We start from the raw sequence: 26,116 nt of genomic DNA on the forward strand, positions 1-26,116 counted from the left end.
TTATTATAATTATATTGATGAAACGCCATTGATATTAATATAATTTATTTTTTAATTATTAAATAATAGTAATTATTATAAGTACAGGAGTATTTTAATTACTCGTTTATAAACTTGCCTCACATAGACATAAATACAGACGCCAAAAATATAACATCTGATTCTTTCAGTCGATTTTTTAAACGAATATTCAAAAGCAAAGAGGAGACCGGGGATGTTAAAATAAAAGCCGTTTTTTTATTTCGAACAAATTCTAATTTGCATATCAAAAAGAAGGGAATGTAACGGCGCGGACTCTCTTAAAAATACAAGATTGAATCATTCTTTTCTTGAGATTATTTCACTTTTTATGTTGGAATAGTATGGATACTTTTTAGGTGTTATGGTGAGCCGTGCGACCGGAAAACCCTTGGGTCTTATGCGTGTACTCGTGTATGTAAAGTATTTTGAACTATATCATCACGACTCATCACGTCCCCACTGCTAGGGCACGGGTCTCCTTTCAATGAAGGAAGGGTTTCAGACCTAGTCCACCACGCTGGCCTAGTGCGGGTTGGTGGACCCCAACACAAGCAAGCTTGTGCTGAGAGAGTTTCGAGTAATTGGGTTTTGAAGCCGCCCGAAGGCCTCTGACTAGGCTTAACGACTGCTGCCGAAACAGCAACCTGGACCCACGGTTTAACGTAGCTAAGCTTTTGACATCTAGCAAACGTAATTCAAGATACCTATTTAACTATATAAAATAGCGGTGGAGCGGTGGTGGCGTAATGGATAAGGCCTCATCCTCTCAATCGAGAAGCCGTGGGTTCAAATCCTACGTTTTCAATTAAGGAGTTTATGTACAATAATACCACGTGCTCTTACGGTGATGGAAAACATCGTGAGGAAACCTGCACATCTAGATGTGTATCCTAAGTGCATTGTACTTATCCCAAAACGGCGATATGGTTCGCAACCTAGCCTACTCTGATTACCCCTTCGGGGATTACAGTCGTGAGTGCATATGTATAAAAAAAGCCACATTGCCTATATAACAAAAAATGGGTATTTTGAATATCAAACCATATCCACATTACCCTAACCTCCCCTTCGTTAGTGGCGCCGTGAAATTGAATCCGTTCTTGCGTGTAATTCTTATGTTGGTCTTTATCTTCTGCGACGATCCTGCGATGCATACGGAATGACATTCGAGGGGTTAAGAAGCTTCGCTATAGCTGGAGTGGGGGGAGATATAGCTAGACTAGCTGTTCCCGCGAGCTTCGCTTCGCCTTAAAAAGTTTCCCGTGGGAATTCCGGGATAAAAAAGTAGCTTATGTTCTTTCTCAGGGTCTAGACCATATGTATACCAAATTTCATTCAAATCCGTTCCGTAGTTTTGTCAGACACAGTTACTTTCGCATTTATAATATTAGTTAGGATATACCTCTTAAGGATAAGAAATAATGTAATTCGTCAGGGAAATAAGGTTACCTACATGTCTCGTACTCAAAATAATAATCACATGTGGGGACATCTCACACACGGCCATCCGACCCCAAACTAAGCCGAGCCTGTGACATAATATGGGAATTGGACAGCTAAAATATCTACACGAATACATAGATAGATACATATTAAATATAATTATCAACACCCAAGACCCGAGTACAAATATCTGTCTTTAAACAAATATCTGCCCCAGCCGGGAATCGAACCCGGGACCTTCGGCATAGCAGTCAGGGCCACTAACCACTACGCCATTCGACTGTCTACACAGATACTATTTTACATCCAAACAGTTTTATATTGTGGCTAGTGTTATGGCCATAGAGAATGCAAAGCTTCTAAAAGCCAATTTTGGTCCCTGAACTTGAATCTAAAACTTGTTAACCCCGCGTCTGCCGAGCCCTCTTCATAAAGTCCTACAACGCTATATTTGGGCCGTGGGTCCCGGTTGTTGTTTTGGTTGTAGTCGTTAAGCCTAGTCAGAGGCCTTCGGGCAGCGTCAAAATTTCTGAAAAATTCTCTTATAGCTAATAGGGGCTACTACAAAAAAACGCCCTATTTTTTACCCCCTACCAAAAAGACGGGTGTTATAGTTTAACTTGCAACCTACTGTGCTAGCTTAGCAGACAAGCGTCTGAACTGATTTTTGATTTGCTTTCCTTGAGATATAGGTAATGTTACCCGATTGTTATTAGCCATATTTTATGCGACTATTATTATAACAACCGACGACCGAATGGCGTAGTGGTTAGTGACCCTGACTACTGAGCCGATGGTCCCGGGTTCTATTCCCGGCTGGGGCAGATATTCGTTTAAACACAGATATTTGTTCTCAGGTCTTGGATGTGCCCGTAAAATGGCAATAGGACCGCCCCCTATTACATTGGGACTAACATAACACTCTGGCGAAAAGTGGGTGCAGCAATGCGCCTCTGCCTACCCCGCAAGGGAGTACATTAGTACAAGGCGTGAGTGCGCGTGTGTGTGTATTATAACAAGTTATGCGGATTTTAGTGTTGAATGTCGGGGGTTTTCACCGTTGGTTAGTTTATTCTCTGTAATTTCTGACACTGAAGCAGTACGTCGCTCTTCTTCACTCATTTAGGGCCAGTTTTTTGATCCCTAGTTAACTCAACCATTGGTCAAAAATGGCGACCATTAGTTAAAAACCACTCAAAATTGTATGCAGCTGTCATGCTTGACAAGTGACTTGACTAATGGTTAAAGTTGACCACGGATCAAAAAACTGGCCCTTAGTGCTACTACTAACAGAAAACAATATTCTTCCTACTTTTTCCTTTTGCAAAGTTAGCGTGGCAGGGACGTAGCTACCCACCAAACTGCGTTAAAACACGAACAAGGAAATCGAATGAATAAATTCTTACAGAAAGGGAATGGGACAGAGAGAGTACAGAAGGGAAGCTCGGTAAATGGTGTAGAATAGAATCCTAACTATATTAATATTATAAATGCGAAAGTAACTGTGTCTGTCTGTCTGGCTGTTACTCTTTCAAGCCAAAACGACTGAATGGATTTGAATGAAATTTGGTAGGATAGATATGGTCTAGACCCTGAGAAAGAACATAGGCTACTTTTTATCTCGGAATTCCCACGGGAAAATTTTTAAAGACGAACCGAAGCTCGCGGGAACAGCTAGTATAATAGAATACTACTTTATGAACGCCACAAGAATGAGACATACAAAACCATACTGAACTTAGACTACAAAAAAATAACAAATTAACTCTGGTCATTCAAAACAACTTTTGTACAACCACTTTTGTAAATTCAAAAAGAAGTTAAGCTTATATATATGTATGTAGAAAACTTTGACTATAGAAATCACGTGACTTTTTATACTATTAAATCTAATTTTTTAACAAATTTACTAAATTTACAATGTCTCCCAGAGGCTGCATCTTCGGCTTAGTATACCACTTTGGCAACATCCTGTATAAGCTTGCCTTCTGTACCCTAGTTCGTGAACGCAAGTGGTAAAAAAGATATTATTAATATATCTTCGCACATGTTCGTTGGGGCCGATGTAATATTCAAATATATGAAATATTGCTCGGGGAATGCCGTATGACAAAATATATACTTATACAGGGTGCAGTTTTATCATTGGACGTCTTCAAAGCTAGCAGTAGGTACCTTCTGAGGGTACTAGCATTTGGTATCATCATCAGCCAATAATCATCCACTGGTGGATATAAGCCTCTCCCAAGGAGCGCCACAACACTCGGTCCTCGGCCTTCCTCATCCAATCACTACCCGCCACCCGCCTAAGGTCGTCGGTCCAGCGGGCAGGAGGGCGTCCCACGCTGCGTTTGTCTGTTCGTGGTCTCCACTCGAGAACTCGTCTACGCATTTGGTATACTTAATTGTATATAACACCCTGGGTCACTCCCTTTCTGCTTAGTATACCATTTTTGCAACATCCTGTATTATACGATCTGCGCCAAGTAAATTACATTAGAAAGGTATAATGTATATCTTCCTTCCTAAGGATTCTATAAGGGCCTTTGATCTGAACACACCTGTGACTTATTAAATTATTATCCCCTGTGTAAAAATGTCTTACCTGAAGAGCTAGCACGGATCGTAATTAAGACGTCACAAAAGTTCTCCGTCGCGCTCGCTCTTAAGGCTGATCGATGTGAGTGAGCGCGATGCAAAACTTTTGTCACGTTTTAATTGCGCCCTGTGCTAGACCTTCTGGCCCTGTAGCACGGGACGCTATTAAGACGTGAGAAAAGTTCTCCGTCGCGCTCGCTCTTGAGGCTGCGCGATGTGAGTGAGCGCAATACGAAACTCTTGTCACGTCTTAAATGCACCCCGTACTAGCCCTTCTGTAGAGTCTAAAGATTATACCTATTAGGTGTTACTAGATACTTTGATGGTGACGTGACGACTAGAGCGGTGGTAGCTCAGTCGAGAGCGGTGGTAGCTCAGTCGAGAGCGGTGGTAGCTCAGTCGGGTAAGCGCCCGCTTCTCACGCCAGAGATGCGGGTTCGATCCCGGCGCTGACATGTACCAATGAGTTCTTTTAACTTAAGTACAATGTATACCATCGCTCTTACGGTGAAGGAAAACATCGTGAGGAAACCTGTATATCTAGATCTAGCACATCTAGATATGTGAACCCACCAACCCGCAGTGGACCAGCGTGGTGGGAAATGGTCCAAGCTTAGGAAGGCAGTTTAGACCTTGGGGATATGCACAAAGGTTCCAATCGAGAGAGCCAGGTGCAGGTACTGACACCCCCACAGAGAATAGAATAGAATAGAATAGATGGTGACGTGACTTTTTATTTTGGATAAGCAAATATCCTAATCCTAACTCGTAATCCCGGAATTCCCACGGGAAAACTTTTTTAAGCGAAGCGAAGCGCGTGGGAACAGCTATTTAAAATAGAAATACCACTACAAACAGATACTTAACGGTATTTTATCATTGCTTGTGAGTGTAATATTAAGCAAGGACTTTGTCCCCACATATTTTTTTTTTTTTGTATATATTAATGGACATACAGTTCTATTTTTTCTTATCTTAAAATAAGTTGGCATGTGTCGCAACGTACATAATGCCATGTATAGTGCCACAAACTTATCTGTTCCGGTGACAGCTCACGTAAATGTGTAATATTTCTTCATTTTATAAGATTTTAAGTTTGCCAGTAGTGGTAATTCGCTCTTGTGGTTTCAATAAACCCATCTAATCTATATCAATATATAATTCATTAGTAAGTAATGAGATATGGATCAATTTAGTTCGCTCACACCGGAACAGATAAGTTTGTGGCACTGTAGAACACGTCGTCCCACATTAGCGCCCCCAGACGACATTTTCCTGAACTATTCTCTGCAGAATCTCGTAAATAAGGCCATCTGGCTATCCGCAGACCTATTCCGAGTTTAAAACGTGCATGCCAACAGTATTTTAATACTAACTATGTAGATAGATGGAGTGTCAGTGCGAGAGAAACGTCTCGATAAATAACACCCCACTTCTACCATTATCTGAAGCGTCCGTAGTTGAGCTGTCTTCAGTGATCGTAACTGATCACTGCTGAGGTTAGGGGCCGTCCAATAATCACGTGAGGCTCAAAGGGTGGGGGAGGGGGTACTGAAAACCTCACGAAACATCACGAGGGGGGAGGGGGGGTTCTCGTTAGACATCACGTGTATTAAATTTTTGTCAAAAATTAGGTATTTCTGAACCGATATTTTGGACGGCGCAAAAATTTTAACGATTTGTAGTATGACCTATATTTTTTCTAGTCAAAATTGCCTTTACACATAGACTTCCAAAAAAATACACGTGATCCAGGGGGGGGAGGGGGGGTTGGTCCCAAACCTCACCAAATATCACCAGGGGGGAGGGGGGGTCAAAAAATGAGAAAAACGAACTCACGTGATTAATGGACGGCCCCTTAAGCAACAACTGGCACGGTCAGCCATTGGATGGGTGACCGATTTCAAGTGGTTCTTTTCTGGACGCTTCCGTGCTTCGGACGGCACGTTAAGCCGTGGCTCCCGGTTGCTGCTTCGGCAGCAGTCGTTAAGCCTAGTCAGAGGCCTTCGGGCAGCTTGAAAACATCTGACAGTCGGGTTGCCCACATACCCGACAACTTCAGAGCATTGTACTCATTCAAAAACGGTGATACGGCTCGCGACCTATCACGTGAGTATAAATGTACAGCGAAAAGCGGGTGACTCGCTTGCGTCACCTCTGACTACCCCTTCGGGGATTACAGTCGTGAGCATATGCAAAATGCGGACCGTGTTTTGCTTTGCTTTCATATGTGACACATCATCTAGTTCGTATATCGTTAATCTAAGATTGCTTTAGAATCCCTGAGCCACACCGAATAAGGACAGAGGCCATCTGGCTCCGACAACGACAAAAAATTAGTGAACAGTCCATTAGGGTGAGTCTGCTCTGTGTCTCGTGTCCCCGTGGAGATTGGTGTCAGATCGATCGTATTTTAACCTACAACGAAAAAAGAGAGCGGTGTTATAAGTTTAACTTGTAACATCCCTGTTATAGATAGACGGTCGAATGGCGTAGTGGTTAGTGGCCCTGACTGCTATGCCGAAGGTCCCGGGTTCGATTCCCGGCTGGGGCAGATATTTGTTTAAAGACAAATATTTGTACTCGGGTCTTGGGTGTTGATATTAATTTATATTTAATATGTATCTATCTATGTATTTGTGTAGATATATCAGCTGTCCGATACCCATAACACAGGCTCTGCCTAGCTTGGGGTCGGATGGCCATGTGTGAAGATGTCCCCACATATTATTATTATTATTATTAAGTGAAACGGGTGAACTGATTTTTGATTTCGATTCGGATATCGTTTATTTTTTTAGGGTCATAGGTGTTGTTATCTTAGCAATGTTTCGTGAAAATCGCTTTGAAAACATTCCAAAAGCTATGCGACTTTTAGTGTTAAATGTATGAGTTTTTACCGTTGGACCGTTGAAGCAGGGTGAAGTAATCCTAACTAATATTATAAATGCGAAAGTAACTGTGTCTGTCTGTCTGTCTGTCTGTCTGTCTGTTACTCTTTCACGCCAAAACTACTGAACAGATTTGAATGAAATTTGGTATACATACGGTCTAGACCCTGGGAAAGAACATAGGCTAATTTTTATCCCGGAATTCCCACGGGAAAACTTTTTAAGGCGAAGCGAAGCGCGCGGGAACAGCTAGTACTCCATATAACCTTTGAAACCGCGTTTTTTTACAGACATTTATAACTTGCTCTGTATTTTATGTTATTCTTACTTGTTTCCTGAAAACGGCGTAGCTGTAAAGTTCTTTCCACATTCCTTCCTCACAAACCCATTACTTAACCCTTCACTGCGGATTTAATCACAAAATTTCACCAGCACGTGGGGTCAGATTGACTCATAAATTGTTAAAATTCCGACCCGCTAATATGCCGGTGACGGGTTAATTGACAACCTCGAGACGTGGGGTAAGGGGGGAAGTGGGGGTAAATGGGGGTAAGGGGTAAATTTTATATGCAGTGGCGGGTAAAGCGCGAGGTTTGTTTTCGGTTCGGTTAATTAGATGTGAGGAGGTTTAGAGGGTTTTGCATGTAAATTTAGTCATTTATGTGTAGTATCAATCAGTACTACCTACCTACCTGCCATAGACGCACATATAATTAAACTAGCTGTCCCCGCGCGCTTCGCTTCGCCTTAAAAAGTTTTCCCGTGGGAATTCCGGGATAAAAAGTAGCCTATGTTCTTTCCCAGGGTCTAGACCGTATATATACCAAATTTCATTCAAATCCGTTCAGTAGTTTTTGCGTGAAAGAGTAACAGACAGACAGACACAGTTACTTTCGCATTTATAATATTAGTTAGGATGTATCGTACACAACGGACGCATCGCATTCAGTATTCTATGTATAGAAATTCACACAAGTGCGTCCACTTCATCGGCATTGCCGACGCCGTTTCTCTATACATTTATGACATTCCGTTTGTCGCGATACTTACGATACCGATAGGTAGACGGTTAGCTTAAATGTAAGTATTTCAAAGATCTGGTGACTCGCTTGCGAGTTTCCTATGACTACCCCTCGAGGGATCACTTACGGTCTTAACCAGCGTTCAAAATCCTAACTAATATCACAAATGCGAAAGTAACTGTGTCTGTCTGTTACTCTTTCACGCCAAAACTACTTAACGGATTTGAATGAAATTTGGTATATATATAGTCTAGTCTAGACCCTGAGATAGAACATAGAATTCCCACGGGAAAACTTTTTAAGGCGAAGCGAAGCTCGCGGGAACAGCTCTATAAAAATAAAGAGTCACAAAAAACACTAGGTACCTAATTAAAAACTGCATACCCTACCGCCAAAAAAGAACCGATTTCGATTGTACAAATTTAACCCCAGACTGTAAAAAAGGCAAAAATCACCGGTCACTATAGCAAAGGGGAGAGCCGGGCATTCTGACCAAAACGCTGACTGACCGATCGCACGATTCATGTGCTACGACCGACGTTGTTTTTGTGTTAATGATGGCGCCACTGAGACCGCCAAAAAAAAATTATATACATTTTACGCCTAGTAGGTATTATTATGAAAACGCTGTTAGATTCTGAGTACAAAATAAATAAATAGGATCAATACTGAGTCGAAAGGAAGTGACTCAGGGGGTCACTCTCGGCTACTTTTGTTTTACTACTTTTGAATTTTCCTTTACATAGAAACTTTTGTGGTCATGTCGCGACTTTTTTACTGTAATTTTTTTTTAAATAGGGATTAATCAAGATTACAAATTACCAAATCTCATACAACAAGCTGTTCAGAATGACCCCACGAGTCACCCGATTTGGACTTACCCTTTTTTCTACACCTGCCTGTATATCGTAGCCTAAATTCCACAGATGCAAACGTCAAATTAAAAAATCCTATTTTTCTCTCAGAGGTTATAAATAGTTGCGCTTTTCCCCCGCCAGAGGCGCCAGTGTCGCCTCCCGAGTCTCCCCTTCGATATTTCAATTAAACACACGACAGATCTTTTTTATTTATCGCCGATGTGTGTGGATAATTGGAGGAATACGGGGAGAAATGGAATTCATAGGTTATTATTTCGAGATCTCGCGGCGTATAACTGTACTTATATTATGTACATATATAGTAAAGGTATGGTGTGATTATCATCTCCAAAGGCAAATATCACTTTTTGTTTTGAACAACAAGATATAGTAATATAGTATATTGTAGAAGCGCTTATGGCGCCATACAAAAAATATAAAAACAACGGCCTGTGTTTTTTACAAAACTTGAATCTTAAATTGAAATCAAGATCTCAGCAACTAATTACATTCAAACTTCAGACACAGTACAATCAGGAATAGTAATTCAACATGCTTTGACTTTATAAAGAAAGAAAAAACACCAGTTTGCTTGTGTTAGGGTCCACCAACCCGCACTAGGCCAGCGTGGTGGACTAGGCCTAAAACCCTAACTTCATTGGAAGGAGACCCGTGCCCCAGCAGTGGGAACGTCATGGGTCGTGATGATGAGTTGCCAGAAAGTCTACCATTGGCATACTCAAAAATAGGATGGAGTGAAAAAAATGCTAAGTATGTCCCGATTTTTGTAAGAGATCGCCCTCAGCGATAAGGCCGCCTATTGTACATTAGTTCTAGTCTATAAGTATGTTTTTTTTTGTATGTCTGATTTATGTGGTGTTCAATAAAGCAATATTCTATTCTATTCTATTTTTCAAAAAGGTACCACTGTGCGCTGGGGTTGAATCAGTTCCAACCCCGCAGAGATTTCGCGCGCGGCCGACTCTCAATCGCTCGACAAATTCGTGTTATTTTTAATTAACGCGAGTAATTATAGGGCTGCTGGTTATTCGTTAGCGGTGACGCGTAGTGTGTGCCAGTACTTTGTAGTTATTATTATGCGGGGACATCTCACACACGGCCATCCGACCCCAAGCTAGGCAGAGCCTGTGTTATGGGTATCGGACAGCTGATATATCTACACAAATACATAGATAAATATTAAATATAAATATCAACACCCAAGACCCGAGTACAAATATCTGTCTTTAAACAAATATCTGCCCCAGCCGGGAATCGAACCCGGGACCTTCAGCATAGCAGTCAGGGTCACTAACCACTACGCCATTCGACCGTCGTAGTACTTAGTAAACTCACGAGCAATGAAAAAGTTCCATTGATAATAGCACTTAACTACCTCTAATCCTATTTTTAATTTATATAACTCTCTTCCATCCAAAGGTTGTCTGGTAGAGATTGCTATAAGCAATAAGGCCGCTTTTTGTACTGTTGTTATTTTTAAGTTTTATTTTGTATTGATTCTGTTTTTTTGGTGCAAATAAAGAGGATTGTATTGTATTGTATTGTATTGTAATTAGTTCTAAACTGAAAAGACCAGCTTTACGCGCTATATAAGCAGAAATACGATAGCGTCGCCACAAGAAAAAAAATCATAACTTCCGTTTAAAAGCGTTTTTCCAGAAACTGCCGCGTTTTTCGCCGTCTTCATGCTAATGTCAAATTTTAGAACGAGGTAGGTTACCAATACCCAGTACCCATCTAGAATGTAGAAGTCTTAAGTTACTTAGGGCCAGTTTTTTGATCCCTAGTTAACTCAACCATTGGTAAAAAATGGCTACTATTAGTTAAACACCAACAAAAATCGTATGCAGCTGTCATGTTTGACAAGTGACTTGACTAATGGTTAAAGTTGACTACGGATCAAAAAACTCGGCCTTAGACCACCTTAGAGTTAGACCTAGCTAGATGATGTGACGACTTGGCAAAGGTGGCTGGTAGTGATTGGATGCGGAAGGCTATAGATCGCATCCAGTGCTTTGGGAGAGGCCTAATCCCATAGCAGTGAAGATGACTTTTTTTTTCGTATAAAACAGAACTCACTCAGCATTATTATTCAAATTCTAAAGACATTGTCATAAAAAGGCGGAGCCACCATAAAAAGGGAATTAGGACAAGCGAGTTTATGACTTTAAAAAAGTTTTAAGCGTTAATAACTTCTTTAGATACCATGAATACAATATTTAGGCAGCCCTATTGTCAGAAGTTTTTAATTAAATATTTAAATTCATGCTTCGTACTGAGATAAGGCGAAGAGTGCTGCTTTAGGGCGGATGTAGTTGGAGCAACTGGTGTTGATACTTGCGTCCTATAGACTTTTCTGTTACTGGGCCTTTAGTACGGGTTTTGCTATAAAAACGTTGACGTTTTCTTCTGATATCTGCATGTCATAAGGTCATAATATAATAGCATTTGTTAAAATTTTCATTAATAGTAGGTTCCCATACCAGGTGCCACTTTGTATGAGAGAAAACGTAGACTTTTCTAGTTTTCAACAAACTATCAAACCTGTACTAGAGGTACAGAGTTGGCATGATTCTGTAATTTGAAATTCTTGTCTTTAACCAACCTTAAGGAGGTTGATTAATTAAATCTATTCCGGTCACACATTGAACCCTATGATGCATTATCGAAAAAAAAAAAAAAAATTAAGTTTTTGACAAAATAAAAAGTAGCCTGTGTATATCCAGGGTGCTAGCTAACTCCATACCAAATTTCATTGCAATCAATGGTTCAGCCGTTTTGACGTGAAGAAGTACACACACATACATACTCACAAACTTTCGCCTGTATAATATTATTAGTAGGATAAAAGTATCAAGACGTCTCCGTCGCGCTACACAGCGCTGGCAGCGTCTCGCGACGCAGAAGTGTCGCCAAATTGTGCAGTCGGGTGTCGCGTCCGCCACACGCTGCAGCACCGACTGAGCACATACCTACCTAATATCTTACTGTTTAGGAGCGGTGGTAGCTCACTCGGGTAAGGGCCCGCTTCTCACGCAAGAGATGCGGGTTCGAATTCCGGCGCTGACATGTACCAATGAGTTCTTTTAACTTAAGTACAATTTATACCATCGCTCGTACGATGAAGGAAAACATCGTGAGGAAACCTGCATATCTAGATCTAGCACATCTAGATATGGGAACCCACCAACCCGCAGTGGACCAGCGTGGTGGGAAATGGTCCAAGCTTAGGAAGGCAGTTTAGACCTTGGAGATATGCGCAAAGGTTCCATTCGAGAGAGCCAGGTGCACCCACTCACACCCTCACAGAGAATAGAATAGAAACTTAAATATTTGGTTAATTATTCAATTTGGACGTAGTTACGCAGAAAGGCCTCAATCCACAACTTGGTCAAAATTGAGTTATATACTAGAACATGCTATTTAATGTAGGGTCTACCTGTCAAGAAAACAAACACAGTAAAAAACCAACTACAACATACTTTTTTGATGTGGGGGACCAACCCACATTGTATGAAACACACATTTTTTTGTTTCACATAAAGGACTCAAACTGTTTGAGTCCTTTTACAGAAACGCATTTCCTATGAAACCATGAAAAATTGAGTTTTTCATAAAAGACTCAAACGCTCTGAGTCGTTTTAGAGAAATACGTATTCATTAAAAAAAGACAATTTGTATTTAGCAGAAAGGACTCAACCCGTCTGAGTCGTTTTAGAGAAATACTTATTCATTGAAAAAAGACAATTTGTATTTAGCAGAAAGGACTCAAACCGTCTTGAGTCGTTTTAGCGAAATACTTATTGATTGAAAGAAGTCAAATTGTATTTAGCAGAAAGGACTCAAACTGTCTGAGTTGAGTAAAGAGATAAGTTTTTAATAAAACAGTTCAAATTTTATTTGGCAGAAAGGATTTAAACTGTTTTTGTTCCGTCTCTTGGCCACTATTCTGTCACCACATTTTTCCACCTTCCGTCCCCCCACGAGCCAAGTATCCTGCCACTCCCATTTCAGTTCGGCGACCCGCATACCGACGTTGAACACTTTCCTCTTTTGACGGATCACCACGTTGGGAATACGTCTAAGCGAAATACTTAACATGGCTCGCTCTATAGCTCTTTGTGGAACTCTGATTCGGTGCACAGTTTCGTTGGTCATCGTCCATGTATCGGCACCGTATGTTAGTGTGGGCAAGTCGCATTAGCAATTAACAATCCATAAGCAGCGTTGCTTGACTCTCAAACATCTATCAGATTCATACAAGTTACGCCCGATTTGATAAGCGAGCGACGATGCCTATATAAGGATTGTTAATGGCTAATTTTCGGTGGTGGTAACTCCAAAGGAATGTCACAAGGTGACTTGATTCTCACACGACTGCCGGACCGGGAACCAAATCGACCACATTTTGATTATTCGAAAATGAAGACATTCACTTCTAGATGTTAGAAATACTTAAGAAGGGTTGCTAAAGTAAAAGAGTGATCACCACTTAGTCGTTGGAAAAATCTGCTTGACGATAGCGGGAGCTCAGAAGCAGGCCACAAGATCTGCCAAAGATGTCGCTGTAAATAAGCTGCAGGACCCAGAAGTCAGAAGATAACTTAGTATCCAGATCCACAACAAATACCATCAACCTACTAAGTGTGGGCGACGCGCCTCAATCAAAGATAAATGCACTGGCATAAAATACATGTTTTAAAAAAGTTGCGAAGAAATAATAAGGCACAAGGAACACTTAAAGAAAGAATGGATGTCTAAATGAACAAGGCATATGATCAACTCTCCAAGGGAGACTTAACATCGAACTAGACTAAAGAAGCACGAGTTGCGTACGAGTATTTTCTTAGTGAACAAAATATCAAACGTAATTTAAAAAAAGGACCAATGCTGATAGTCTGATTCTATATCTTGGAGAAAACAAACAGCGGCTGCCATGAAGGATCTATAGAAAGAATCAAATAAACTTTGCAACAAACCTCAGGATATCTCCTTGTTACTATGGAAGACCGACTTGTAAGATGGTATGACCACATTGCCGAAGTTTTTAAAGATCTAGACCAGTCTGCATCTGAGGAGTTGGATGCAGATTCAATAAACCAGGGGCATCTTGTATATCCAGATCTTGATGTATGTCAAGAAGCATAATCGTAATCATTATAATTATAATAAAATCGATAGCAGTCGTTAAGCCTTCGTTAACTTCGGTCTTGAAAACATCTGACAGTCGGGTTTCCCAATTACCCGTCAACTCTGTCAGCACAAGCTTGCTTGTGTTGGGGTCCACTAACCCACACTGGGACAGAGTAGTGGACTAGGCCTAACCCATTCATTGGAAGGAGAACCATGCCCCGGCAGTGGAGATGTGACGGGTCGTGATGATGGTTAATGATTATGAGATTTATAATTATTTTAATATTAAATTTTAATATCCAACCCCAAAGTAAAGTCGAAGTGATACGGACCATACGATCGCTGAAATCCCACTTTTCAGCGATCATATGGTAAGAACAAGGAACGACGGATATCCCACAGAGGCATAAAAAGGAGGATAGTTGCAATATACCGAGGATGATGAAGTGAAGTTAGAGTAAAAGAGAATTTTATTTATGTCCAACTTTATCCTTTGAGGTTTGCTTATGTTCATATTGCTTTATCCATATCTGGGATAAATACGGGTCCTACACTTACTAAAAAAGTGTGCTTCCATTTCGTAAAAACATATATCAAAATCGGTTAAGTTGATCCAGAGTTTTGCGCTTGGGAACACATTTCCGGTTAGAATTTTATTCATGCCCAACTTTTTTCTATGAGGTTTGCTTTCCGTCAAAATGCTTTATCCTGAAAATTATGGGATACAAATGGGTCGTAGATACTCACTAAAAACGTAGGCTTCTATTTTGTAAAAAAAATATCAAAATCGGTTAAGTTGATCCAGAGTTTTGCGCTTGAGAATACAGTTCCGGTTAGATTTTTATGTAGATGTGAAATGTTGTTTCCGATTACATTTCAATATAAAATATTTAATAATAGGTTTACTGTTGATATATAATTTTTATTTTGTGTAAAAAAGTAATGTCTTGTTTCTACAATATAAATATTTTACTTTAAAAACCATATTGTTATTAAAAAAAATATTTTATAAAAATAAATATTTGGTTGGATCCTTTCTGCGAAACGTTGAATTTCCCTGCTTGCATAGAAAAAGCAATTTAGGAGAAAGGATCCAAGTGCATATTTTCATTAATAACTCAATAAATATTCGTTATAGCTACACCATGATTTGCAATAGTAAAATAACAATAAATATGCATTATTTAAGATAATTTCCACATATAAGATGCTTTTCATTGCTGAAGAATACCGATTAGAACTTTAAACGTCTATATCTCAGAACTAGGTTTGTGTGGGTTGAGTCCTTTCTGCGTAACTACGTCCATTTGTGAGTCGAAATTTTCATTGCGTCATCAACACACAGATAGTATAGCAGTCAAGAACAAGACAGGTTCCCACTAACTTCCAATCTTCATATTCTAATCACAACACAGGGCGCCCACATTTCAGCCACATAGGGGGTGCTCTGAAGGGTGCTTCAGGCGCACTTGCCTAAGAACATAAATTCATGAGCACCATGTAGGTTAAGTGGCGATATATTTCGCTCAGCCTTTTTAACTGTCACCTATTCCGTGAAATATTGTTTTTGAAAAGTTGTGAAACAATTTTGGCTGTTCACTTGTCTTGTGTTGATTGCAATGTTGTACTTATACAGAGTGTTAAAATGGGTATAGTTAGTAATAAAATCAACTTTTGATCTACGAAATTTCGCGAAAAATTGTGTTGGTCCATAGAAACTTTGTTGGCACATAACTTTTTGGGAACCGTTTTTTTGCGAATGTCCGAACGTCGCGTCGTTTACCAAAAGTTGTTCAGGATGACCACCTGTGTCACCCCCTATCGGCTTACTATATCACCTTAATAACACCCTGTATAACTAAAACTAAACCTAACCACTATCGTCAAAACTTAAGTAGTTATAGAAAGGTCGAAAAAAAACAAATTACTAAACTCAACATCTCCATCAAAAAGAAAGATTAATGAATATGTAATGAGTTTGAAAATTAAAATCAAACAATGGGGATCCCCCTCAAGCCCTGGGGACTAATCTCCCCCTGAGGAGGCAGTTTGGAGGTATTTCAACCCTTCGAAATAGCGGTGATATTTGTATTACTATACTATTCAGGGAGAGTTTACTTAAAAGGTAAACAATCTTAATTGTGTCTTTGTACTGAATGAACTATAAACTTTTAATATAAAGTCATTAGTTTTTTTATCTAATGTTTGTAATCGCAATCGTTTTCACACCAAACACCTGCATACAGTATGTTTAGATTTAACACATAATTATGTAAGTACGTTGTTACTAGTATGTAGCCTTGCTTATGTACGTAGGTAGTTATGCAGTAAAAACTCAATTTCATACTTGGCATAAAAGGTAGGTCTTTTTAATCAAATTACCATATAATAATAAATAAACTACAGCAGAAATAAATGCTTAGTTGCGAAAGTAAAAATTACATTATTACTTTTGTTGTAGTATAAAACATAGTTTTTTAATAAAAAATAAAAGATACTTACTTACAAAGATTGAACTGATTGAAGTTAAATGTACCTTGTTAGGTTGAAGCGTAACAGTAGCTAGCCCTACCTAATGTTTGTAGTTAATTAGTAAAAACATAATTTTTACAGACAAGTCAGCATTAAACACGGTGGACAATGTACTATGTATTTGTGTAGATGTATCAGCTGTCCGACACCCATATATATCACATGCTCTGCCTAGTTTGAAGTCGGATAGCCGTGTGTGAGATGCCCCACATATTATTATTATTGTATTATGGTGTGGGGTTACCACCACAGATTAGAGAGCCTACGTACTATAGTAGTTACCACCACCGAACTTTAGCAATTTAAAATCCTTAAGCAGCGTCGCGCGCTTGTCAAATCTGACGTAACTTGTATGGATTTGACAGATGTTTGACAGGCGAGCTATTTTCTTCTTCTTCTTCTAGTGCCTCGCCACTACTGGAGGTTGGCGGTCGCTGCTTATGGGTAGTTAATGGCTAATTTATCGGTGGTGGTACGGCATCTGTACTTTGTATCGTAGCAATAATACCTATGTATGTGGTTATATGTAGTAAAAACTCAATTGTTAGAGATTAGCCAGCACAAACACGGTGGACAAAGCCGCGGCCACGGCGGTCTGGATCGACCCCTTTGTCGAGTCTATTCATATTTAAACAAGGACTTTGGGGTAGGAGTAGGGATGGGAACGAATGACGATGGTTTGGTTGTCGATTGTTTTGATTGACAGTTATTTATTTATTTTATATATTGAACTCTTCATTGCAGAAATTTAGAATACTAGCTGTTCCCGCGCGCTTCGCTTCGCATTAAAAAGTTTTCCCGTGGGAATTCCGGGATAAAAAGTAGCCTATGTTCTTTCCCAGGGTCTAGACCGTATGTATACCAAATTTCATTCAAATCCGTTCAGTAGTTTTTGGCGTGAAAGAGTAACAGACAGACAGACCCAGTTACTTTCGCATTTATAATATTAGTTAGGATAAATGTACAAAAGATGGGCTTAGTACTAAAAACTTAGTTAACGTATAGCGCTTTTTTCTAAAAAAACATGCTATTCCTTCGTCTCGTCTAGGCAGGGTGTTAAAAAGTGGTATAAAAATCCGAAAGGGCGTGACTTAATCGATTTTTTAACGGAATCAATAACTGAAAATTCGTATAATTTTTTGACCTAAAATAGTCCTAAATTTATGAAAAATAATAACAAAGACTACTTTGCAATATAAAGTGAAACTTCCTCTGTTGTATATCGTGTAATATATTACGTACTCATATCCAAAGATTGCCTAGAAGAGAATGAAGCTTTAAGCTATAAGGATAGCGCCTATTGAGTAATGTCCTCTGTATAAAATTGTTATTCGTGTTCTGTTGAATCAATGAAGTAGATTTCTATTCTATATCGATACATTACCACAATAGTTTACCCCATCACTAGCTTACGCCCGCAGGCGTCGGCGCGTTCCAATTAGCCTGTTCAAACACGCGGCGACTTCACCGTGTAGTCACGCGCCTCGCCGCCAGGTGGCGTGGTGTATACTTATAATCAAATATACATATACATATTATATACATGTACACTCACATGCAATGAAAAAGTTCCACTCACAAAATGTTGACAGCATTTTCATTCACAATTTGATCAAAATATTTATTTACTGCTTGAAAACATCATTCTCATAGTCGGGTTGCTCACTTACCCGACAACTGTCTCAGCACAAGCTTGCTTGTGTTGGGGTCCACCAACCCGCATTAGGCCAGCGTGGTGGGCTAGGCCTAAACCCTTCATAGATGACGGCTGAATGGTGTAGTGGTTAGTGACCCTGACTGCTATGCCGAAGGTCCCGGGTTCGATTCCCGGCTGGGGCAGATATTTGTTTAAAGACAGATATTTGTACTCGGGTCTTGGTTGTTGATATTTATATTTAGTATCTATCTATCTATGTATTTGTGTAGATATATCAGCTGTCCAACACCCATAACACAGGTTCTGCCTAGCTTGGGGTGGGATGGCCGTGTGTGAGATGTGCCCACATATTATTTATTTATTTATTTATAGATGGGAAGGAGATTTAATCAGATCGAGCACTGATTAAATCTCACTGTATCTACTTATAATTAAGTATCTAATTATAATACCATCATTTGTTATTATAGTAACTGCGCGAACGCTGCTAATGTCAGACATACATACAGGATGTTTTATTATTATCTAATAGGCACGCTATTTGTAATGAGCGTTGAGTGTGACAGATCGTACATATACAGGGTGATGCGACTAATGTTCGCCTAACAATTTGTTTGTACTGTATTAACTGTGTCCTATATGTTTATAAGATATTCATTAACTTTAGATTATGTGGTGATGAAAAATTTAAGCTCACTTCACTTCAAACTCGAAGAATGCACAGTGATATTATGTTCTTGCATAAGATTATTAACAATTTGTTGGATACACCTTTTCTATTGAGTAAGATTAACTTTAATTGTCCGGCTAAGTTAACTAGATCATGTTTAACGTTTTCAATACCAAATGCTAAAACGAATTATTCTCAGAATTCTTTTCTTATCAGAGCCAGTAAATTATGTAATAAAGTTTGTAAAGATTTAGATTTATTTATGCTATCAAGCAATGTTCTCAAAAATAGATTAAATAACTTACGTACTGACTGACATACCTTATTTAAAAATAGATAAAATAACTTACTTACTGACTGACATACCTAATTTAAGTTATTCTTAATGTTTTTTTTTTGTATATCGGTAGGTTAATTAAAATTAAAATATTGTTCAAGACTGTTTAGATTAGTTGATTGATTTAATTGTTTATAATTATTTGTTTGTTTAAGTTTAATAAAGTTTATTTGGTTATGTTTATAGGTAGGTAAAGATCTAACATAGTTATTGTTTGTAGTAGGTATAATATCTGGTAATAGTTTTAATAGTTTGTAAATATACCTAGTTTTAAGTTGTTTATTAATAAATAAACTATGAGGCTTGTTAGGCGCGATAATAGATAGTAGATAGTACCAATGAGGGCACTTATGGTGCAAAGCGCTCTGATTGGTCGACGCATTTCTTGCCCCGCCTCCCACCGCCCGCGCGGCGGAGAGCGCATATAAATATAGGCGGTCCGGGCCGCCTCGATCATTCCGCTCGCAGCCTTCAAGAAGCAAAGAAGCCTCCAAATAATAGAAGAAAAAAGCCTTCTCATTTCAAGCACCTCCTGCCCTACAAGAAAGAAGAATCCCTGCTTGCTCTTCGATCAGCTTCACAAACGATTTTCGCAAACGATTTCTACAAACGATTTTAATGTGACGTGCTGTATCGAAGGGGTGCGTCACATTTTCTGGTCCTTCGAGCCGGATTGAAGAGCAAGCATGGTGAACACAAGAAGCGCCTCCAAGTCAGCCTCGGTAGCTGGTGCCACGGACAGCACCGGTACTGAGGCCACCGCGACGACGGCAACCACGAGCAGCGGGGATACCTACACGTCGACGGGAGCATCCACGGACACATCGAACGAAGCATCAAGCACCGCGGCCGCCTCAGAAGTCACGGCGCCCGCCTCCGCTACAGCCCGTGTCCCTGCCCCCGCGCCCCCCGCGCCTACCCCTGCGACGCCGAAGCCCGTCAAGCCGCACACGCCACGTCGCGCATGTTCAAATGCGTCTTCAAAGGGTCGCCGCCGGGAGTTGCTGAAGGCCAAGGAAGAGCTTCTGAAGAAACAAATGGAGTTAGCCGCCGTACGGGTGGCCATGCTGGAAGAAGAAACGGACGATGAAGAAGAAGAAGACGACACCTCCACCATAAGGGGTGTCCGCATGTCCGAGTGGGTACAACAAAGTACTCTCGCGCTGACCATGCAACCACATCACGCCGTGCCGAGAGAAGACGCCGGAGCGACAGCGGGCCTCCCACGCCGGACATCGATGCCAGAGCCGCGCATCGAAGCCAGTCCACCGGGAGCCGCACTGGAGAACGCCGCGCCGCCGTCTGCACGTCGTGAGCCGTGTCCCATGGGTGCCGACGAGCCGAGAGTACAGCTGCCACCGAACCCGTACACGTCAGAGCCGCACGTGTACGAGCCGCCGCGTCCGGTGCAGCATCGATACGACCCACGACCGAGCGCCTTCGACTACAAGGAGCTAGCCGAAGCCATCGCCCTCGCTGCACGTGCGCTGCCGTCGCCGCCTCAACATGTCGCCGCGCCGCGCCATGTCAACGAGCTACCAACGTTCAGCGGGGCATCGAGTGATTGGCTGCCATTCAAGGCGGCCTATGAAGAATCTGCGCAGTCCCTCACGGAGCAAGAGAACCTGTCTCGACTGCGCAGAGCCATCAAAGGAGCAGCGAAGGAGGCCGTCCACTGCCTGTTCATCGGGACGCCCTCTACGAGAGAAGTGATGGAGCTGCTGTCTGCGCAATTCGGGAGGCCGGACGCACTCATCATTCACGAGATGGAGAAGCTGCGCAGACTACCGAAGATCGTCGACACTCCGAAGGCCATCTGCGACTTCGCCGCGACGATGACCAACGCGACGGCCACAGTGGTGGCATTGAAGAAGGAGCAGTACCTACACAATGCGGAGATCGTCAACAACGTCGTGGAAAAGCTGCCGGCCACACTGCGCAACGAGTGCTACACCTACATCACCGAGCAGCCTGAAGACATCCCCGACCTAGTCAAGCTGACGCAGTTCGCCAAGCGGGCCGCGGCACGGTGCAGCCGCTTCGCGCCCATGGACATCGCAGCGAGTGACCGGCGGGAGCCCGCGCCAAAGAAGACTGCGCGCACGTACCACGTCGACACAACTACAGCTGCGAAGCCTGCGTGCCCCATCTGCGGCGAGAAGCATGAAGCTGCCGCCTGTCCGACACTGAAGCGAGCCGAAGTACCTGCGAGGTGGGACATAGCGAAGAAATACAAACTATGTTTCCGCTGCATGAAGATCCGCAAGTACCGACACTCCTGCAAGCCGAAGCAGTGCGACAAGGACGGGTGTACCTACATGCACCATCCGCTGCTGCATGGCGGTACCTACGCATCGACCGCCAGTACGCAAGTCGTCCAAGAATCTGAAGCGGTAACAACAGCGCGAGAAGAAAGAAGTGCAACGGGGCTCCTGAAGATACTACAAGTACGAGTCACCGGGCCAAAGGGGTCGCTCGACACCTACGCGCTACTAGACGACGGGTCGACGTGCACACTCATCGAGTCAGCAGTCGCGCAGCAGATCGGAGCAACGGGACCGCCGTCACCCTTTTACATAGAAGGGGTGTCGGGCATGAAGATCGACGCCAGCGAGTCGCGCCGAGTCAACTTGAAGATCTGCGGGCGTAACACGAGCGAAGTCGACATCTGCGCGCGCACAGTGCCGGACATCGGTGTCTCGCCTCAGACGGTGCCTGTGGGGATCATCGAGAGCTGCCCACACCTGCAGGACATCAAAGAAGACATCCTCTACGAGCGAGGCGCCGCCACCATCCTGCTCGGGCAAGATAACTGGGAGTTGCTGCTCACGCACGCTTTCAAGTCGGGCGCGCGCGGACAACCTGTGGCGTCACTCACGACGCTCGGGTGGGTGCTACACGGCGTGCAGTACCGACAGCCGGCAATGCAGCGCGTGCACCACCTCACGGTGCAGCCGCTTCAAGAAGAGACAATGGAGAAAATGATGCGGGACCACTTCGCACTCGAGTCGCTGTGCGTCGACAAGAAGAAATCATACACAGAGGCCGAGCGACGCGCGCTTACGCAGCTAGAAGAAAACACGCGCGCACTACCGGCGGGAGGCTACGAAACATGCCTCCTGTGGAAGGAAGACGACCCTCGGCCACCCGACAACTACTCGAGTACAATGAAACGACTCGAGTTGCTCGAGAGGAAGCTGGACAAGAACGAAGCTATGAAGACGCGGTACAACGCACAGATGCAGGTGCTGCTCGACAGCGGCTACGCTGAGGAGGCGCCGCGTGAGAAGAACGAGAAGATCTGGTACCTGCCTCACTTCGCTGTCATCAACCCTCAGAAGCCGGAGAAACTGAGGATCGTCCACGACGCCGCCGCTCGAACGAGAGGGACAAGTCTCAACGACATGCTGCTGCCCGGCCCAGACCTCCTGCAGTCACTCCCGGGGGTCCTCATGCGGTTCCGGCAACATGCAGTGGCGGTGAGCGCGGACATAAAAGATATGTTCATGCGCGTTCACATCCGAGAAGAAGATCGCGACATGCAGCGCTTCCTATGGAGGGGAGATCGACGCGCCGGCCCGCCTACCGAGTATCGCATGAAGAGCGTCATATTCGGTGCGACTTCATCACCGTGTACGGCTATTTATGTGAAAAATAGCAACGCCGAGCGCTACAAGGACATCTACCCGGAGGCAGCCGAGGCCGTGGTGAGAAATCACTACGTGGACGACTACCTGGCGAGCTACGAAACAGAAGAAGAGGCGGTGCGCATCTCCACTGAAGTCAACAAGATACATCACTTCGCGAACTACGACCTGCAGAAGTGGACGTCGAACAGCCGCATCGTGCTCGCTCAGCTGTCGTCATCTGAAGCTGAAGACCCTAGACTGCTGCAACTGGACCCGGGGAAGCTGCTGGGCATGGTGTGGCACCCGGAGGACGACACACTCTCCTTCAACCTGAACAAACATCGCATCCCCGAGGCAATACTGAGCGGCGAGCGCACACCTACGAAGAGAGAAGCGCTGCGGACAGTCATGTCGATCTACGACCCGCTCGGACTCGCCACGCCAGTCACCGTGCAAGCGAAGCGCATCCTGCAGGACGTCTGGCGCTCCGGCATCGACTGGGACGCGCAACTCGAAGACAACGAAGCACGAGCATGGAGGAGCTGGATCGAGCACGCGCAACAGCTGCCGCGCCTCGCCGTGCCGCGCTGCTACGCCTCATACAGCGGCGCGGCCACCCGCGAGCTCCACATCTTCGTCGACGCAAGTTCGTCTGCATATGCTGCTGTCGTCTACTGGAGGGTCATCGATCAAGAGGGAAACACACACCTGTCACTCGTCAGCGGAAAAGCAAGAGTCGCACAGCTCAACAAGGTGGTCTCCATCCCGCGACTCGAACTGCAAGCGGCCGTGCTGGGATGCCGCCTCGCACAAGCCGCCATCGAAGAACACGACTTGAAGCCGAGTCGTCGAGTGTACTGGTCGGACTCAAGAACAGTACTCACGTGGCTACGAAATGGCCCACGTACCTACAAGCCGTTCGTAGCACACCGCGTAGCCGAGATAAGCGACACTACGAAAACAAAAGAGTGGCGCTGGGTACCTACAAAGGAGAACACAGCCGACGACGCAACGCGCGACACGCCCCCGGACTTCAACTCAAGTCACCGGTGGTACCGCGGCCCCGCCTTCCTATACCTACCGGAGGAGCACTGGCCGCGAGAAGAGAAGATCATCGAAGAAGACACGGGGGAAGAGCGAACACTCGTCACTGTCGCCGCCACACGCTTGTCTGAGGCCCTGCCAGACATAACTCGCTTCAGTAACTTCATGCGAGTTATTCGAGCGACGGCACGGGTACTACAATTCATCGAGCTACTACGTGCGAAGAAACAAACAGTGCTGCATAAGCGCACTAAGAAGAATGAAGAGGCCGACCCTGCGTGGACAAGTACTACGCCGAGAACAGCTACGCGGGCCGCTACGCCCGCCGTGAAGACAGCTGTGCGGAAGTACCTACTTCTCAGCGCTCGGCACATGCACTGCGCGCGTCAACTGTGGCTACGCTCGCAACAACAAGAAAACTTCGCTGAAGAAATAGCTGCGCTACAGAAAAGCGTCGCTATACCTACTACGAGTCGACTGCACAACTTATCAGTCATACTCGACGAAGAGAAGATCATCAGACTACGTTCAAGAATAGCGACTGCCGCCGACATCACCCCATCGCAACGTGAACCGGCAGTACTCGACGGCAATCATCGGTGGACCCGACTGTACATCGCTTGGGTACACAAACAGCTTCACCACGGCGGGTTCGAGACAACTGCGAAGTCCGATGAAGTCCGGCAACACTACTGGGTGCTGAGACTACGACACGCCGTGCGCAGCGAAGTAAAGCAATGCCTGGCCTGCCGCATACGGAAGGCCACACCTGCGCAGCCGTCGACGGGCAACCATCCACATACACGGCTCGCGCATCACCAGAGGCCGTTCACCTACACCGGACTCGACTACTTTGGCCCTCTCATGGTCACTGTGGGTCGTACGAAGCAGAAGAGGTACGGCGTGCTGTTCACGTGCCTCACCACTCGAGCAGTACACCTCGAGGTCGCCGGCAGCCTGAGCACGGACTCGGCTATCATGGCGCTGCGACGGTTCATCGCGCGGCGCAACTGTCCCTCCGAGCTTCACTCCGACAACGGGACCAACCTGCGGGGCGCCGACGTCGAGTTGAAGAAAGCAGCGCTGGCGGCCATGGAGGAGGAGGCGTCGGTGCGCTTCATCCAGTGGCGGTACATCCCTCCGAGCGCGCCATTCATGGGCGGCGCGTGGGAACGGCTGGTGCGGAGCGTCAAGAACGCGCTGCAAGTCACACTGCACGAGCGCGCGCCGAAAGAAGAGGTCCTCGCTACACTACTGGTCGAGGCGGAGCACACCATCAACAGTCGGCCACTCACCCACGTGTCGACCTCTGCAGACGACGAGGAAGCCCTCACGCCGAACCACTTCCTGCTGGGCGCGCCGTCACGAGTGCCGCTGCCGGGAGCCTTCACCGAGGACGACGAGGCCGGCCGCAAGGACTGGAGGAAGAGTCAACGCCTGGCAGACATGTTCTGGGCGCGCTGGGTACGAGAATACCTACCGGAGCTGCAACACCGGCGGGAGCCCCGAGCCACCAACGGGGCCATCAAGAAGGACGACCTCGTGCTCATCGCGGACGGGACTCTACCACGGAACTGCTGGCCACGCGGAGTCGTCGTGTCTACCTACCCCGGTCCAGACGGCGAGGTGCGAACAGTCGACGTGCGCACCAACAGAGGGGTACTCCGGCGGCCTACGAAGAAATTGGTCATCCTGCCAGTCCACACTTGAACACGCAAGATTCCAGCTACAAGAGCTGCGGCGGGAGAGATGTTCAAGACTGTTTAGATTAGTTGATTGATTTAATTGTTTATAATTATTTGTTTGTTTAAGTTTAATAAAGTTTATTTGGTTATGTTTATAGGTAGGTAAAGATCTAACATAGTTATTGTTTGTAGTAGGTATAATATCTGGTAATAGTTTTAATAGTTTGTAAATATACCTAGTTTTAAGTTGTTTATTAATAAATAAACTATGAGGCTTGTTAGGCGCGATAATAGATAGTAGATAGTACCAATGAGGGCACTTATGGTGCAAAGCGCTCTGATTGGTCGACGCATTTCTTGCCCCGCCTCCCACCGCCCGCGCGGCGGAGAGCGCATATAAATATAGGAGGTCCGGGCCGCCTCGATCATTCCGCTCGCAGCCTTCAAGAAGCAAAGAAGCCTCCAAATAATAGAAGAAAAAAGCCTTCTCATTTCAAGCACCTCCTGCCCTACAAGAAAGAAGAATCCCTGCTTGCTCTTCGATCAGCTTCACAAACGATTTTCGCAAACGATTTC

At 44.1% G+C, this 26,116-nt stretch overlaps 1 protein-coding gene across 1 annotated transcript; it reads left to right on the forward strand.

Moving 5' to 3' along the window:
- Window positions 1-19,868: 19,868 nt before the first annotated feature.
- LOC105382191 lies at window positions 19,869-25,565 on the forward strand. The gene has a single exon (XM_038113734.2). The coding sequence runs from the start codon at window positions 19,869-19,871 to the stop codon at window positions 25,563-25,565; it is 5,697 nt and encodes a 1,898-aa protein (XP_037969662.2).
- Window positions 25,566-26,116: the final 551 nt, after the last annotated feature.

This window comes from Plutella xylostella, chromosome 11, assembly GCF_932276165.1.
Source record: "Plutella xylostella chromosome 11, ilPluXylo3.1, whole genome shotgun sequence".
In the NCBI taxonomy this organism is placed as follows: domain Eukaryota; kingdom Metazoa; phylum Arthropoda; class Insecta; order Lepidoptera; family Plutellidae; genus Plutella; species Plutella xylostella.